General features: G+C 42.8%; 1 protein-coding gene across 3 annotated transcripts; it reads left to right on the top strand.

Moving 5' to 3' along the window:
- The first annotated feature begins 133 nt into the window (after nt 1–133).
- On the top strand, nt 134–18752 carry LOC144114351 (putative ribosome-binding factor A, mitochondrial). Of its 3 annotated transcripts, XR_013311018.1 has the most exons (7): nt 134–317; nt 844–874; nt 996–1154; nt 7201–7316; nt 9129–9300; nt 15743–17170; nt 17222–18752. XR_013311018.1 is itself a non-coding variant. In XM_077648008.1 (6 exons), exons 1-6 carry the CDS (start codon nt 178–180, stop codon nt 16178–16180), a joined length of 1056 nt encoding a protein of 351 aa, XP_077504134.1. In that variant the 5' UTR covers nt 134–177; the 3' UTR covers nt 16181–18752. The 3 variants fall into 3 exon arrangements, 2 of the variants coding, with proteins under 2 accessions (XP_077504134.1, XP_077504135.1); XM_077648008.1 differs by having other exon boundaries at nt 15743–18752; XM_077648009.1 differs by lacking the exon at nt 134–317 and adding an exon at nt 546–711 and having other exon boundaries at nt 15743–18752.
- Nucleotides 18753–19043: the final 291 nt, after the last annotated feature.

Genomic DNA, 19043 nt, shown 5'->3' with positions numbered 1-19043 from the left:
CATATATAATATAAGTTGTCGCAATTTAGTAATGGTTTATGCAGTGCTGAGGCGGCATGTATTTTTATTTGTTAGTAGCGACCTCTGACGTAAGCTCGTGCACTTCTTCGGTCTTCACACGTCTTCACGGACTGTAAACAAAACCCACGCGTTCCGGTACCCAGTCGAACTGTCGTTATGGCGGAGCTGCCGGGCTTGTTGCGAAGATTTGCGGAAACTCGTTCCTTGTTTCCTTTCACGAGGAGACATTTTTCAGTGTGCCATCGAGATAATGCAAAACTTGGTGTCTTTTTGCATAAGCTTATTGACAAATCGAAGTGAGCTTTAATTTTATTGTATAACTTCGCCGTGAACACGCATGCCAAATTCGCCTGTGCGTTTGGTTGTAGCTTCTGGACCCGCATAATATTTTTTTAATCGATAAAGCTTACTGTCCACTTTTGGAAGAAAGAAAGCCACATTTACCTTAGCTTTACTTTTGTGTGGTTTAGACTTAGCCTGATAGTATCGCTGACAACAGTTAAGATGGGGGGGGGGGGGGGGGGGGGGGGGGCTAGTTGGTACGACTTATGCGTACTTGAAGTCGTTGAGCAATTTCAGAACGTACGGGTAGCAGTCCGTTGACATACACGTAGGAACGTAACTGACAACACACATTGCTCTGAAACTGCGCATGGACTTCGAGCATAAAACTGACTCTTTACTACGGATGTAAGGAATGAAGGTAGTACATACGCCGTTCGCGACTAGCTGGACTTGCTGGAATGGTGTCTAGCTGTGTGCTTCGACGGTGATGAAAGCGCATACAGTGTCATATCGTTTGCAATTTTTTTTTTATTTCAGAAAGCGACACCCGCAGCAGTACGTATATTCAGTAAGTGTGCTTTATGCTGTTTGTTTGCTCTTTATGTTCTGCTGACAAGGGAAGTTGCACAGTAGGGAAACGTCGCTGTCCATTCGCAGTTGCTTATTTTCATTGTCTATTTTGTCTGCAGGCGCCCAACTCGGCTGTGCCATCAGCACCGAGAAAAGTTCAGGAGCGTACCCGGAGGCAGCGAGTACTGAATGCAGTGTTCATGGAGAATATCTCGAACATCATGGTTACGGGAGACATAAGCGAAAAACTGAGGGGATGTGCTGTTCAACTCACCCAGGTAAACAGTGTTTATTCGATTTTGCTGGTTCAGAAGAGGTTTTCCAAACGAATCTCTCTCGCTCTGACTTTTCACTCTGCTGCAGCCGTTTAATCCTTTCAGGCCCAGTGATTCCATTTGGAATCTCCAAATTTAGACGCGTCGCCTGCAGTTTTGAATTTAGTTTTGAAAGTAGTTCCCGCATGTAGCAATTCAACGTATGTTAGCAGCCTTTCCTCTGATCGACATATGGTAGTAGGTGGGAGAGGCATATAGTAGAAACTGCGTACTCTTTGCTGTCGCCATCGGCTGGCGCAGCGTCCTCCCATTCACCACATAGAAAAAAGAAAACAGTTTTTTTTTCTTTTCTCTAATCATGTGGAAGGATACAAGCAAGCCTCACTTTAGTCCTTAAAAATAAATTATTTCGGGTAAACACATTTGCAAGCCCTAAAATATTTTGCAGATATTAATGATTACAAATGGAATCACTGGGACCTGTGGGCCCTGTTGCGGAATAATCAGCGCGGTCGCATTTCAGTTACTTGTGACTGCTTGTGTAGTGTAAATTTCGCCTCTTTCGCAGCCTATATGTATCAGTTACTTGTGACTGCTTGTGTAGTGTAAATATCGCCTCTTTCGCAGCCTATATGTATCAGTAAACATTTTTCTCCCCAAAGATGTCCACATTGAGTGCAGACACTTTTCACCTGGGAATTAATAAGTTTCAAGGGCTGCCCACCACATGTGTTGAGGTGTCAATTCATTCACTGAAGAAATAGCGTTCATTGCACATAGGTCAACAGCAACAACCCCATGACAAAGCATAACACAAAAGTTCTGAACCTCTGTGGAATATCGCCCATGGCAACAAATTAAAAACTGGAGGATGATGCAGAATTGAATGGTAGCGCCACTATGCCGTCCAGCTTTCAACCTTCGGCATAGTACCTTCAACGTACCAATACTTGAAATGCTTCTGCATTGACTCAATCTTTGTTAATTTTGCATTACAAAATTTTAGTTAGTGCAGCAAATAGATGATGTGAGCTCGAGGCTCGAAATCTGGATACTGGGAGCATAGTTGCCCAGCCTCTTACGTGGCATGTCTAAACAACCTGTGCTTATCTTCAACCAGCTCAAGAATTCCGCATGCAGAGGATAGCACACTGGCCCGCACACAATGAAAAGCAGATACAAGCTGTGTGTCATATGTCATTCTCATGTATTCTTGGTAAGAACTGTTGCACCTTCTACTCAAGCAGAGACTAGCATAGTTTAAAAGCAGTTGTTATTTCTTTAAATTTTTGAAGAAATCACAAAACTAAGCATTTTGCACCCATTGAATCCCAATGATTCCATTTGGAATCATGCAAAAAATCTTATAAAGAACTGATGAAACTGATCTTTTGATCTTTTAGAATTATCCACCTCCTATACATACTAGTCTCTGGATATCAATTTTTTATGTTGAACAGTCTTAATTTGGGCCAGAAAGGGTTAACAGCAAAGATAAGCCCTGTTCTTTTCTTTTCTTTCACTTCTCCTGCTTTCTGCAAATAGCTTTTTAGTTCTGGATAAATCATTTGCTCCCTTTCATGTGTTTTAAAGCATAGAAATTATGTCGCAGTGAGCAGAATCATTAGTTCGTTTAGGATTTTGACATTACAATATTGAAACCTGCTTCTTGGACTCACCTCCACAATATGTCTGTTTTGTTATAGAATAAAGCATGGAAAAGGACAAAATAGCCAAGAAAATGAGCACAGTGCTGTATTTGTTCATTTTTGTATCTCGTTATCTGTGTCTTCTGAACTGTACTTTTAACCTCTTACCGATGAGCCAAACGTTTTGTTGCATCTTTTAAATTGGGCTTTTGTGGGAATGGTGAACAAACAATTGTTCAGAGCTGCCTATTTTCCCTGATATTATGCCCATACCTGGTTTTTGGGTATTGTAACTGTGAGGTGCAGCATGTACAGTGACACATTTTTTTATTCCCTTTTGCCGAAGGCCTCTTGTTAGCAGTATTGAAAACCAGCCCCTGGCATATGTGGTTTTCAAGTGCACAGCAGCTGCTTCAGCTTGAAGACTTAGCTTTCTCTCGGCTTCCATTGCAACCAACAGGAGGCTTCTCATTCCCTGCGAGTATGCCAGGCATGTGTTGTTGCAGGCACTGGTCTTCACATTTGTTTCTTCCAAACTGCATGCCTGTGTAGGATTTTGAATGGAACATTTGAGTGGCTTTTGAGAAAGAGATTCATCCAACTATATTGCAAATAGCAATACGAAATATTACCTCAGTACCTATTGTTAAATTGTCAGTCACAACTTTACGTGCCAGAGTAAGTTGACTGGGGTCACTGCTTTGGGCATTGGGCGTGTTTGTTGCTTCTTATTGCTGGGGCGGGGAATTGCGGGAACGAAGAGGTGACATGCGGCGTATTTGAGAATGTGCATGGGTTTACGTGCGTAGGCCAAGCTTTCAAGCGCAGCTCTTTCGTCACCCTCTCCTCCTACTTTTGCTCGGCTTTCTAGAGAAACTTTGTTTCTCAGTGGATTTAGGCAAAAATCTTCGTCCAAGCTAGTAATGCTTCCATACAGAATTTCAGGATTATATTTGCAGAATTTTTTTGCTACAATTTTTTCTTTACTGCACCTTGTAGAAAGCTTGCAGGCTTAACAAAATGTTGTAGAAAGCTGGTTAAACATTAATGCATTTCTAAATCTATGCCATGGGTCATGACAATCTTAGATTTTTTTTTCTCACTACACAAAACTATTTAGCCTTCATTTTTTGTGCCGTAGTTGTGATATAGATGTAGACTCTGGACGAAATATCATACCAAGAATTCACAATTTATAAAAGTAATGAATAAGATTTTAATGGGACCACAGCGGTGGCCTAGTCGCTTGAGCATCCGCCTAGCATGCAGGAGGTGCGGGGTTCGATCCCCAGTGCCGCCGGGTACCCACCGGTGATACAATGGGTTCAAGCTTTCCCCTGGTCTGGTGCTCAGATTATTTAGGGTGAAATGCTTGGGAAATGGGTCTTTGACCTCACCTTGAGTAGAAGAAAATACCTTGTGCCATGACGCTCTTTTGCCACAAATGCCCTTGTGCCCTAAAAATCCATCATCATCATCATCATCATCAGATTTTAATGACTTTTAGTGTGGTTCTAGGAGTACAGCAGAGCAAATGGGGTCAAAATTGGCAGGTGCCTATACACCATCTCATAAGTTCCTTACAGCGCTATGGAAGCTGGAAAACTCCTCAGCCAATCAGGAGAGTGCATTAAACGTGTCCCTGCGTGCCTAATCATCTGCTTGTCGTCTGCTTGCGGCATATATAGATATTTGGAAAAGAGGCTGTCCCTCATAGCCTGGGTCACTTTGGGCCGTTAAACCCCATAAAACAAACAAATAGTAAAGAGGCGCCTTCTGCGTACCAAATGCTGAAGTAATATTGGGCAGTTTTAGAATAGTGTATGCATGCTTATATATGCTAAACGCAAGCATTTGGTTAAAGAAGAAAGACGGGCTAGTTGATGCTTTTGAGTCACTGGCTGAAACATGGTAAGTAACGCTAAAAAATACAAGTGACCGGGGAACAATACCGGCGTGTGTCCCAGCGGTCTCTTTTTGCTGTCCCTTGAGTTTTTTAGCACTAGTTACCATGTTTCAGCCAGTGAGTCAAAAGCATTTTTTGCGACGTTTCGCTGTTTGTCACATGCACAAATGCTGACGCAATGATAACTTCGGCATATTGGCGCCATCTGATTTTTGGATTGGAAACCATTTTTGTGAACAATCTGACATTCTTTTTTGGGCCTAGGACAAGCAGTATCATCACTCCAAATAAGAAATAAAGGAAATATATTGCTCATAAATTTTGTTGCAGGTGAGATCAGACAAAACGAAAGCACGATGCCCCATTTCTGACCAGTAACCATACTGAAAAACCTATTAGCAACGCCAAATTCACTCCAGAGCAAGGGATCCTGCTTCGAACCGCACCATTATGCTGAAAAAGTTGTTTCAGTGTATGTGAGAGTCGCGCATGCTAAACTTGGGAAATAGTGTACGTAACGTGAGCATACATTAAGGCTCAATTTGAAATAGCATTTGGCGCATGTGCACTTTAAGGCATGCTATCACATATCCTAGTTTTATACTGGCTCTACGCTGTGCACTGTCAGAACGTCTCCTCTGTACTCATCACAGCTTTGCTATTGCTGCAAGGAACTGCTGAGGTAAAGTATGGACAATGCCTAGCCCTGTTTGCGATAGCACATGAAGCCCGGTGTGGCGTGTTGATGGTGTTGTTTGTGGCGAGAATGTGGGAAGCTGATGAAGGCATCGAGATCACTGTGTAAGAGACTGGCTGTTTAGCACGCAGAATGTTTGGCTACAGCAATGACGCAGTGGTCTCAAGGAGCAGCCAGCAGAAGAGATCTGTTCACATTGGCACGGGTTCAAATCCCGCTTCCGGCTGTGAAGTTTTCATTTTATAAATTTCTTCCGTGGGGTATGACAGGAGTCGATGCAAAATGCTTCAGTGGGCTCCTTATGCTGTCACACAATAAATGAAGCAGTTGTGAAATAATCAGTTCTATTAAGTAAGCAACAGAGAAATGCAGTAAATGAGAAAAATCCAAATTTGAGGACCATATTTACCTCTTTAAATCCATTCAAAGTTGAGGACCATGTTTGCCTCTCTAAAAGGCTGTCAAAAGGTCCTTTGTGTGCTTTTGAAGGTAGCATTGCTTGGCTGCCTGGCCTTTGGCCTGGTGCATTTTTGATGACTTCTTTCTGTGCATGGGGTCCTTTCCAGCTGTTTGTGCTAGGTTGTTGCATGCTAGCAACAGCGCCCTAAGGGCTTGGCAGCACTTTCATGATGTCCACTGCGTGATTTCCATTTCCAGTGGAGCCTGAAGTGCTCTAATGACACCTGCTGAGATAAATTCACTTGCAGCAGCCCACGGAGAGGCCTTCTTACCATTCTTGGCTATTGGTGGCTTTCACTTGTGGCTGCCGTAACAGTGTAATGTTTTGTCGTACTTCTTTTCAATGGAGTGTTGGTGCATGATTGCCTAAGTTTCAAGCCTTTAAAATACAACACTAGCTGAGCAAGCATGGATAGCTGAGCACAAAAGGAGGTGCCATGCCGTTGGCTCCCGCGCAAACTCTGCCAGTTGCTGGAGGCAACCGCTGAGGAGACCAGTGCTGTAACATGGCGAGCTCTTGAAGCTTTTGGTTTGTGTGCGTTTGCTTCTGTGTATAGAATCGAGCTGAGGCACCAGGTTTGAAGATGAAGAAACAAGGTTTTTGCCAAGCCCAAGATAGCACTGCTCGGTGGTAGCACCACAAAGACTCTAGGGTTCAAAAGTGCTTATTTTTCGCCCTTTTTACAGTACCAGCATGACTGATAAAACCATTTTTTTTTTGTGGTACTTCCAATCAAAATTTGGCAATGAAACTTCGGGACATTAAAGAAAATGAGTCTATGAGCTGGTACTTCGATTTTTAGGAAACCAAGTTTTTCGCACCTTGAAAGCTATGTTCCCTGCTATGTTCAGTAAAGTGTGGTTGGCCATTTCCCCTTTAGCCTTCTCTTTTTACACTCACCTGTGCATACAAGGGCTGTAGTCAAAAGCCAGTGTGTAAATACTGGCCACAAGCATGTAGTGTTTTGGTCATATGTTTGTTTGCCATAGCTCTTCTTTCCTGATTGCTGAAACAGGTCCCTGGTGTCCCTGGTGACACTGAAGGCTAGTGCAGATATGTTATTCATCTATCAGTTGTCATCAGTATGTGAAATGAAACCATTAGTCCTGCAGATCACTTCAGATGTGCTGAAAGAGTGCTTTCCCTATCTTTTTTGGTCTGTTGTGATATGCTTGGAAATCAGCATTATTTGTACCTTTCCTTCAGATTTTATCAACCTGTGTTGCTGCCTCATTGCACTAAACAAGCATTGGTACCATATGTCTGATGCTGTTACTGTTTTGTGCATATAGCTTTTTACTCTTTGTGTCTGAATAACACACATTTTGGCTGTCCAGGTTCGCATATCTGCTGACTGCACGCATCTGAATGTTTACTGGGTTACCTCACTTCAAGAGCATGGGGCTGATGAAAGGGTTGCTGAACTTCTCCAGTCAAATGCTGGATTTCTGAAGTAAGTGTAGTGCACACTCTGCTTTCAGGAGCCTGCACCTCTTCTTTGTGTCATGCCCAGGCATATTATACAAGCCATTTGCACTTATTTTGGCCTAGGATTGGTCATAGTGTGCAAATGAGTGAAGAATTTAGGCACACAAAAAGTGTGGCTGAGCAGCACCAATTCGCAGTTTTTTTGTCTTCCTTGTGATTTAAGGCCCGTCTTCTCTCTTGTTTATACCCGCCGCAATGGCTTAATAGCTTCGGTGTTTGGCTGCAGAACCCGCGGACGTGCGATCAAATCCCGGCCATAGCGGATGCGTTTCGGTGGAAGTGAAATTGAAAAGTGCCATGTGCTGTGCAATTTCAGTGCACGTTAGAACCCCAGGTTATCAAAATTGGTCTACTACAGCATCTCTCATAGCCAATGTGCAAACCCCTACATAACATACCATATTTCTATTTGTTTATGCATCAAAGGGCTCATGACATGGTCTGCCGACAAATCGTGCTTTTACGTTGAAGCTACTAGCCACGACGTTATGCATATTTAAAAAAGAAGTAGGGCTCTACATGTGCATTTGAACTAGAAATTGTCATTTGAAGTTATCGGCTCTAAGCTCCTCCCCCTGGCAGTGACGGCCATTTTGAAGCGGCCTGAGTGACTGGCAGCGTCATCTGCTACAAAACTGAACGCGTGCATCTACTCGAGTCCGGAAATTGAAAATTGATTTTTTGAAAGTTTTCAATTTCTGGACACCACACTACACACGCCACACCACTAATCCAGTCATTGTGAAGCACCGGCTTGCTCGATTATCTACACTTGACCACACACCGCACCGGACCACCACGACACCACACCTTTTAGAAAACCTTTCAGGAAATAGTTTTGCAATGTAGCACATTTAACTGATTAAAAGATAAGCAATGATCGTCTACTTCTTAATGACAACTGGGTAGCAATGACGATTTTTCGCCATTCCATCATGGCATACTGCATGCCCACTGTCGTGAATATCAAAGCAGAACTGCTGCGGAATTGTAAGGCCTTCTACGGCCTCCTTCACAGGTGCGATGCAGTAATTGTGGAGCCACCACACAATGAGCAGCTCATGGTGACTGCTCATTTGAGGTACACATGACTGCGTGGAGGAAAGTGAGGGAAAAGCAAATTTGTGCCAGAACAGCTCGATTCCTAAAAAAAAAAAGAATACCAGCGGCGCGTCAGTCAGCGTCCAGACCAGTGCGCACCTGGCCTTAGCTTCCTGATGCACGGCTGATAACTGATATCGTCGTGGGTTGGTAGTGAAGTTCAGAAAACTATGCGGTGACAGGGCGACCGAAGCCGGCACAGCCCCCCCTTCGAACCGCATCTTCGTTAGTTGGTGGGGCCGAATTTTAGAGAATCCGCGGTACAAATTAAGCGGCTTTGAAGTGCATTGAAAATATAGCCAGCCAACCAGAATTTTGAAATTTATTTGAATTAACCTAAAGTTCGAATTATCCAAGCTTGAATTATCGCTAGTCTACTGTATTGAACACCATGCTTTTTCCAGGATTTACTTCGGGTCATATGCTGTGGACGTATTTTTGCATTTTGTATGTTTATTTAGGTGAAAAATTGGGGAGTGCTGTTTTGGAGTTTGGTTCCTGCAAATGCTTGTTTCTTTAAGTTTATTGTATAGTGCATAGAAATTTGAAGTTTATTGGGCTTTCAACGGCTCTGGCCATTAATTTTGAAAGAAGTCTTTTAATTCAATTTTCAAGCTGGAAAGCCTCTGTTGCAAGGCTTCTTGCAAATGCTTAGTAAGGTGTACCTTACTTGCAGGTCAGAGTTGATCAAGAGTGGTTTCATTGGTAAAGCTCCAAAAATCACCTTTGTGAAAGATGTCACATATGGAAGAGGTGCTGAAGTGGAGAGACTAATTGACAAAATTGGTGCTGACATTCCACCAGACTTGGACCTCCCAGAGAGCACGGATGAGCAGTTTCTTGATAGTGTGAGTAATTTTGCTAAGAAAGTTTTGGTTATGTTCAGCTTCAGTAAACCAGACATGCGACTGAAATGGAAACTGTGCTGACTTGCATGAATTGTGGGTGCATGTTCAAGCTGTCTCACAACAGCAGTCGTCCCTTTTTTGTTCTTTATTTTTTTATCACCTTTCTTTTCACAGCTGCATTATTCCCAAGGGAGTTTCACAGGGGCGGGATTTTGGTTAAGTATACTTTGTTACATGTGCACTGGCCCTCGGTGCTTGAAGCATGGGCAGATTTTGCTGATACGTACAGACTTTATCATTGGGAACAGAGTTCTGGAAACTCCCCATTTTTCTAGCTACCGGAGCTTCAGCAGATTGAGGTTATAAATTTGGAGTGAATGGTCAGCCAGTTGGCAGGAGCTGATGCAGCCATGTTGACCAGTGGTTAACCAACCTTTTGAGGCCATTCACTTGACAGAAATGTACAGTGGATTAAATCTTGGGGGTTTGAGAAAGAAGAATTCACAATTTTTTCACAGTGCCTTTCTTTGGTGGTGTCGCGAATATATAATGCGTACCCGACTGCCGAAGGGGAACGCTGTCGTGTGCTGGTTCAACAAGACAGCGAACAGGTCAGACAAAACAAAATGAAGCCGTATTTATAATTTAAAGAAAAAGAGCCAATAAGAAACAAAAACACAAAGAAGAATGCACACTCAACATGCTTACAACACTACAGGTTAAAGGAAAGAGTTCATCAGATGTTGAGCGTCCCATGTGAAGCGGGGATGCCTTGTAGACAGGACGGACGTGGCTTGATGAACTGCGACATGTCGCTGGCGTTGCGTTGAAGGAAACGGCAGAAGAGAGCCAGGTGGTGGTAGGAGCGGAGAGGACCACAGGAAGACGCTGGTGGACTCCTGTCAGCCACCCCAAGAACTTTGCAGCAGCAGGAGAAGCGTAGCTAGGACCCGTTGACGATGTCCCGAAACACCGTAAGCTTAATACAGGCTATCCGAGAAGGCCTCTTGGCAGCACGGACCCTCAATCCATCGGCTCCCACCTCCACACTTGATAGGGACGCAGGAGGCTTGCGTTGGTGATCCATGGGAGGTCCCCAGCAGCAGTGACCCAACGTCCGACGGCTGCCACCTCCGCGCTTAAATGACCCAACCTCCACTGCGCAGTCTCCCTTCACACCTCGGTTTTCTGACATGTCAGCTCTCCGTTCCTTGTGCTTGCCATGCTCTTTGTCGTCGTCCCTTTGTAAACATCATTCGCACGTGCACATGCGCAACGCTGGGCTGGCACGTGCAGTGCTCCGCTGTCGACGCACCAACGATTTGGTGTGCACCTCACAGCAGGCATTGTGAATACCTGTGGTGGACCTACAATGAGCCTTATTAGTAGCTTGTATATAAAAATTGTAGTCTAAACAGCAAATGCTTTGTCGTCAAAATAAGTTGAACCATTACGGTGTTAAAACAAGATGTCTTCAGAGCATTCTAGTTGGCATTCTGAGGTTATATTTGTCGACTTTTCTGAGCTAAAGAAGGAGAAATTTTGATGTTGGAAATGGCGCAGGCATTTCTTATAGCTGTTGACCAGTGTTGAAGAATCTGCGCTCCTGGTTATGGGATTGAGAATGTAAAATAGCAGATTCCCAGTGTAATAACTCCACATGTATTTGAACTCTACAATAAATAGAAGTGGCAAAAAATCTTAATACCGTGGACAGTTAGTTGCTTATGGTATACTTTCTACGTTAAACTTAGAGGATAGATTTTTTTTACTTTTATAGTTTTCAAAATGTTTTCATAATATGTGCGTTAATCATAGGGCACTACTTTGTGAGTTGAAAATCACAGAAATCAGTTTTCTTAGGATGTATTCCAAACTTGTCTTCTTTTTTTTTTTTCTATTTGTGCAAGATGTTTGAGGGACTGACATCTGACATAAATGTGTGAAGAAAGTATAATGCAGATGAAAAAATGTTGGCTTATTATTATAAAATCATGCCTAATATTGCTGATTAAGAATGGAGTTTTTTAATTTTTATTCATGTGGCATTCTGTAGTGAAATATTGGCACTGTTAGTGTGCCGCACCCTGTGACAACACCTTAGTGATACATAATCTACTTGTTGTTGAACACATTGTGTTTTCTCTTTAAGAAAAAATGCTTGCTATATTTTACTAATGTCTACATTCTCAGCTCTGGATCTTCTTTTACAGAGAAAGTCTTCATTGAAAAGTGTCATTTCCTTTCTGTCATTGGGTGGAATGGTGTAACAGTAGCAGTCTTTATATCATGGTGTAGCATGCACCAGTGCTTTTGTATGGATGCACACAAAGTGTGCAATCATGTATGCATTAGAATAGAAGTTGTGTAAGAGTCCCGAAAGGCATATGCCGTAATGGCAGCTGAATTGTTGAACAAATTACTGTCTTATTGCTGGTGGTGCATTTGTTTTTGGTTTCTATCTTTGCTGGCATGCTGCTGTTTTCACAAGTGGTTGAAAAATCACTGCCACGCAGAAGAAAGAAAAAAATTTGGCAGAGACAATACTGCTTATGTGTGAGAATGTGAAAGCATTAAAGTGTTGAGTCATGCATCATGGCTATGACTACATGTTATGACTATACTACTTATAAAGTGCTGAGTCATGCTATGTTGCAGAAGGATTGAGTCATGCATCATCACTATGACTACACATACTTTGTGCAAACCCTAGACACCTTACATTGCATCACTTGTAAAATGCTGAGTCATGATAAAGTTCAGAATGACTGAGTCATGACTGACTGCAAATCACGAGTTTTATAGGCCATAATATGTGATGTTTAATCATTAATGACTACCTATACATGTTTGCTTACATGTTATGACATAATACACTGGCCTTCTTATTATATCATCTGAACTTCATGCCATGGACGGCAACAGACGGCAGATGGTGGCTTTTGTGCTAATGGAACATGTGATGCTTTCGCATTAATGAGAAAATTAGACTAGTTTTCTGGCTTCAAGGCAGATGGTGCAGCATGTTCAAGAACGGTGCATAAACGTTTGAAATTGATGTTCGCATCTATTGTTAGCAGCCAAACGGTGGTCAGTGGGCACGGTAGGGAACGATTTAAGTGTTGTCAGGTGCCTTGAAGTGACTTCTTTATTTCGGGGACAAAAAACCATAAAGGTTTTCTTTTTAGGATTGATTTGCAAGTGGTTATTCTGGCATTATCCAAAGCCTGCTAACTTGCCTAGCTTTTTGCATTAAACACTGCTGCAGGGAGCATAGTGAAAGTTGTCATTTACAACTGGTTCAGGAATCTGCACCTGGCATCCACTAATCACATTTTTATCTTCAGCCGCTCCTCATGATGAAACAGAACATTCACATCCTGCAGTTAACTTCTGAGGTGCACTGCATTTCGGTTGACCTTATGGCCAGTGACAATGAAGACGTAGGCCTGGGAATTATTTCCTATATACTAGTCGTGTGTTATAGCGTCAGTGTAGCCATGATTTATTTCAAGGTGCTTCTGGGGAAGTTCAGGGAAAATTTTTTAAAAATAAACATCTTGTAGGGCATATTGATCTCGTGATTGTTGCTGCACTGCTGTTTGAGCTACCTCAACCTCTGTCCAAATTTGTCTATTGAGCGTTATTGACATTTTGACAATTTACAATTGACAGTTTGACAATTTATCAACTTGATCTGATGACACCTTATTAGCAGCACTAACAAATATACAGAGCTATCTAGTAATGTCTCAAATTGCACTGAAAACAGACTTGGCCTGGCTATTCCAAAAGTAGGGCCACTTCATCCTCGGTATTCCCAGCTTTAGCTGTTAGCTGCGCTACATAGCACTGTGCCCTTTTCCACACCACATTGCTAGCGCAGTGTTCTGTTGCATTATGCTGCGGCGCCACATCATCTCCCACTGCATTGTGTTGTGGCTGTAAACCCTTACCTTCCATGTTGAGTCTCTGTATATCCTGTTGTCCTTGCCACATGGCACTACAGCCGGTGCTCGTTTCTGCTGCACCACACAGCAGCTGCCAGACCATTCACCATCTCTGTTGCGCCTCTCCAGTGCAGTTACCCTCTGTCACTGTTGCCGTCCTTTGTTGTGGTGCTCCGCTTCCTGCTGCATCGCACTTCTATCACCTCCCCACTACCCGCTCTCCTACTCTTCTTACCGCCCTTGCTGTGTGGACATCTACACTAACGTCGTTAATTTTGGGGTTCCTCCCATTAGCAGATATTTTGAAAGAGAAAGGTAGCATATGATGCACTTCATAGTCCCTCCCTTGTCCATAGAAACACACTTACCCAGTAAAAAAGTGCGCAGGATGCTGATGCAGTCACCAGCATATGCTATATGGGCATCGTCTACTTTGTCAAAAACAAGTTAGTCTGGTCTTTTGAAAAGGATTATAGTTGGAGTAAGCTGGGATGTGTGGCATAGCCTTCACAATGGACCCCGAGGGGGGCATGCATTGCCTGGCTTACCGCATAGACATATCGTGCTTCAGAATAATGGATTGTTTGATGAGTTGGTGCATGATGCAAGAGAGCAGCGGAGCAACTAACACAACACAGGAAAGAACTCAACACATGAGCACACTAACAACTGTTTATTTGACAGAAAAGAGGCATATTTATAACACCAAACTCAGGCATGTGACACATCGCATGATCACTTTGAACATAGCTGGCAACATGAAGGCTTGCAAACCCATGAATTACCCTTCTAATTGCTTATGTATAAAGCACCGCTATTGTTGTCTTAACAAAAAGAAGAAAATTCTTAGCAAAAGCAGTGTCAGGCATTCATAGCAAAACCATTGTGAAACAAGGGAAGCAAAAGCAGTCAGAATACTAAAAAGCTGAAACCAAATAAAAAAAAAGTGGTAGGGTTGTAATGTTATTAAACCAAGTAGATGTGCCTCATTGGCTCATGGTTTTGCTTTGCTGGGTCGTCAGCACATCTGGCCCGACGATATTAGACTCAGGTTAAGCTCTGTTCGAAGTTAAGCTGATCCGATCTATTCGCGCTGCAGATGGAAGTTGATGAAGACGACGACGTGCAATGCACAGTACGAGAGTTTGTTGCAGTTTAACACGAGGTGTGATCGGCTGCAGCGATAGCCTAGTGCTCTCATGCAGTGGCCAGCGAAGCTGATCTATTCGCGCCGCCGCAGGTTCGAAACCCAGTCACAGCAATATTTATTTTATTTCAGCACCATCAAGATCATGTAAGCCACAAGATTCTTGGTTGGGTTTTACCCCGTGTAGCAGTGCTTTAGCACTAAAATTTCAATGAAAACAATGGCATCAGCAAAATACCAAACGAAACTGCAAACAACACCCATTTTTTTAAAATTTTCTTCTGGTTCCACAAACCTAATGACAGCAATCAAAGGTTTCTTCATGAGACGATGTCATCAAAAAAAGGTTTCGAGAAAAGTAATTTCATTGTTTTGAAGAGCCACAGAATTGACTCATGTGCTGCTTTCTTTTTAATCAAAAAGCCTCCAGTGTGTCACATGCTACCTGATCGCGACTCCTGCCTAGAATCTTAATGCCACTTAGCACCGTCTCACACTTTACTTCTTTGTAGTGAGATGGGAAATTGTACCCACCCTTGTTCTCTAGTGATATCTCGTGCTCCCATGCCCTTTCATTAATACAGTGGCCCTCTGTCCTATGTAGACACCTCCACACGGTCAGTGGTATTTTGTGCACCGCTCCGACCGCGCACCTGTGTACTACAAGCCCCACTGGTGGTAGCACCTGCCATGGCAGAGCAGTGGCGCATCACTTAACCGCTGCACCACTGCACCAGGAGTGGTATGGTGACTCCCAGGGATCTATGAATGTGAAACAGAGAATGACCAATTCTGCATATGTGGTCACTAACCCAATATTGCTATCTGAACACCGGAACCAAAGTGAAAACTGAAATGCTAGCACACCTAATTCGCATTTGTCCTAATGATGCAAATCGGCCGTTATTTTTAACTTCGTTCATTTTAATGTGCTTTGTAAAACTTTGGATTTTAGCCATATATCATCCATTTCAAAAAGTACTTTAGCTTAAGCTTTTGCTTCTGGGCCCTGCTTGTGGCTTGTAATGTTGAGAACAAAAGTTTGCGGGACGCAAGTTCTAGGAAAAACGTTTATTGTAGCTCCACCACGCTACTCAGTCACCTGATATTGCATCCAGAGGAAGGAGCATTTAGGCGTTTAATACCTTCATACAATATCAGGCGTCTGGGTAGTGAGGTGGAGCTACAAAAAACGTTTTTCCTAGAACTCTTGTCCCGCAAACTTTTATCCTGGATAGTACAGTATGGCATCCCCAGTGCTCACAACACTGCAGTTGATAAAGAGTTGCCCCTTATAAAATTTTTTGCTGGTTGTGTCAGATGACATGCTCTTCACTCGTTGCAGGAAAGTGCTACGGAGAGTGTTAGCACAAGTGCAGCAGATGTTCCTTCAAGGCCGTATGTTCCTTCTGACATGAAGGTGGACATTTATGGACTGGATCGTGCTGCCATTATGAGGCAAGTTCTGCTCAAGACTAAGGGACTTGGCAGGACTCCCTTGGAAGAACCAACTTTTCTAAAACCTGGCACTGAGAATTTGCAGGAGACACAGGCCCGAATGTTGAGCCTTGCAGAATACGTACAACAGCGGAAGCTCAAAAGTCGCCTACAGATCAAGGCAGAGAGGGAGGCACAGAGAAGCTTGTCTGGCGTTCAAGGGAACCTAGATGAAAAGCATACACTAGAGAATGCATCTTACCCCGAAGTGGACTACGAGGTGGACATTGATGAGGAGGTGGAAGACTTATCCAATGTCTCATTCTTGGATGAACAAGAGCGATGAACGGAGCATAATTTTCAACCTTCTGAATGTCCTTGCACATTGGCTTCACGGCATGTACAGTTTTTGGCAAGATTATTATACCGTTTAACGATTAATTTATATGGCTGGCGAACTGTATACAGTTCAATCCCTCTACAACTGAATTCACGGGGCCTGCGAATTATCTCGCAGAAGTGGAAACTTTAGCGGAAACTTCGTTGATGAGGAATCGGACTAGAACATTGAAAGGAAGCTCTGAATTGTGCACGAAAAAGTATGTCAGTTTTAATCTTTCGCCATTTGAAAATGAGCGCTGACGTTCGATTTTCGTGGTACTTGGAAAATCTCGAACAATGGACGTATTTTAAGGCACTCGCTATGCTGGCTACCAAAATGCACACATTCTCCTCCGTTTTAACAGGGCCATGTTTCACTTGCTTTGGACATGTCTGGTACAAGTTACAAGATTCATTAGGTATTTTTCGTCTTCAGCTTGACTGCACCCACTGCAGGGCAAATGCCTCACTCACTCATACCTCTCCAATTAACCCTGTCCTGTGCCAGCTCCAGTCACCCTATGCCCGCAGACTTAATCCCCTCTGCCTACTTAACTTTCTGCTGCCCCCTGCTACGCTTCCCTTCTCTTGGAATACAGTTCATTAGTCTTGAGGACCAGTGGTTATCTTGCCTTTGCATTACATGCCCAGCCCAAGCCCATTTCTTCCTCTTGATTTCAACTAGGATGTCATTAACGTGTTTATTCCTGATTCTTTGATCCACTCTGCCTTCTTCCCATCTCTTAACGTTACTCCTATCGTTTTCCTTTCCATAGCTTGCTGATTTGTCCTGACCTTAAGTTGAACCCTTTTCATTATAGCTTCAGGGATTTTCCTCTTTTTTTTAGCAGCCTTTTGGCTGAATATAGAAATTCATGGTAGGGTACTGAGAAAAAAAAAAAAAACCTAACTGTGAAATGCTGTAGTAACGGACACATACCGTTATCAGTGTAAGGTGTAACTGTGAAATGCTGTAGTAACGGACACATACCGTTATCAGTGTAAGGTGATACATGCAATGGTACAGAAAGGTGATACATGCAAGGGTAGACATCTTTTCAGTACTACTATATTTGTTGGTGTATAAAACATGCAGGTTTTTCTAAAATTTTTGCCATTGAATATTGTGCAGTGATGGAAAATATCTACATTTTTGTGCAAGTGATGGCAATACGTTTGTAATATGTTAGTGCTGGCAGCCTTTATGATAAAGGAGCATGTTGCAGTTACAATTTGGCCAAGTGCATATACGCAGTGTGCTACCGATTTCCTTTTGAAGGAGTAGTAACCAGACTGAAGGAAGCTAGCTTCATTGTGTCATTCTGTGAGACCAGAAGTTTAAAGATCCATAATTTCAGCAAGTTGAACAATAGTATGGACATGAAAACGAGTGGTATGTGTCTGATATTATTGAAGCTTTTTTTTTGTGTGTGTGTGAGCACGACAGAAAATAGATTGAAGGCTTCCTTAATTAACGGGAGACGCAGGCTTTACAAAACGAAAATTATTATTATTACAGATATTGTAATGAAGTCAGGTGCATGTAAGCCGCTACGGTGGCTAAGTGGTTATGGAGCACTGCTGTTGACCTGAAAGACATGGGTTCGATCCCAGCCGTGGCGGTCGCATTTTGATAGAGGCGAAATGCTAGAGGCCCTCCACTACGGCGTCCCTCGTAGCCTGAGTCGCTTTGGGATGTTAAACCCCATTAAACAAACCAAAATTAGGTGTGTGTATGTATTTCTTCTTACTGTTATCAAAGATATGATTATTTTCAGTATATCTCATTTAGTTCCCATATTATAGGACAATAACTGAAAACCTAATTAGCTAATTTTTTATGTGTTGTTGACACTTTCCCTCCATATTTTTGGTTACAAGTGAAATGAAGCTGTAGCCAAAGTGCTGCCATGCGGAGCTATGCTATTGTTATTTAGGTAAATCATTGTGTAAAAATGTTCAGTTACGTCGAAGAAGTATAATTAGATCACATTGTTCACAAAGATTGACACATTCAACTAAGCTGTAAAAAATAGCATAGCTTCATAGTTTAGTTCTTTGTGAATTCAACTGCAGAAGAATAATTGAATTTGCACCATAAAACTGTAACAAAAACTTCTGTAAGGCTAGTTATGTCTGCAAAAAATGCTTAGCTGAGAAAATCGCATTTGAAGTGCAGGCACCAGTCATTCGGAGGTTGTTGTAGAGGCCTTGGAAAATGGCAGAATGTGCACGTTCCGAGAAGACCTCACAATAATGAGCAATCCCGAGAAGTAGAGAAAAGCGCTTTCGAACAAGACCAAGATGGTGGCCATTGGGGATGCGATTGCAGGAAGCGACGGGCACAAAGTTCTGCTGCATTTTGCTCCGAATTTACTATTTTCGGCGCTTTGGAGGCGCCAAATATATAGATTTTTTAGTATTTGGAGGTCGAATTAGACCTTGAAACTTTGTAAGTAGGCACTTTAAAGTGTATTGAATCCAAATATGCCATTTTTTAAGAATAAAAATTCTTGCATTTTTTTACCATTTCAAGACCTGCGTCTCTCCTTAAAGGGGCTCTGACACACCTTCTGAGGAGAGCAGATCAACTTGCTCAATCACTGCATTGTATTGTCATGAACACCTGAGCCAAATAGTACACTTCTACGCGCAGCAGAGAACCCACAATCAGCTAGAAAGTTGGCTAGCCCTTTTCGGCGACTTTTTCATGCTCATACCCTGCTCCATCGCACCACTCCTGCGTATACAGGTTGGGAGATGGCTACTAGTTAGATTCTTTCGGTCGTCGGACAGCTACCATGGCTGCGGCCAGTAAGCCGCATAGC

This window comes from Amblyomma americanum, chromosome 1 (assembly GCF_052857255.1).
Source record: "Amblyomma americanum isolate KBUSLIRL-KWMA chromosome 1, ASM5285725v1, whole genome shotgun sequence".
NCBI classification, from domain to species: domain Eukaryota; kingdom Metazoa; phylum Arthropoda; class Arachnida; order Ixodida; family Ixodidae; genus Amblyomma; species Amblyomma americanum.
This window is presented reverse-complemented; position numbering and strand designations above follow the sequence as displayed.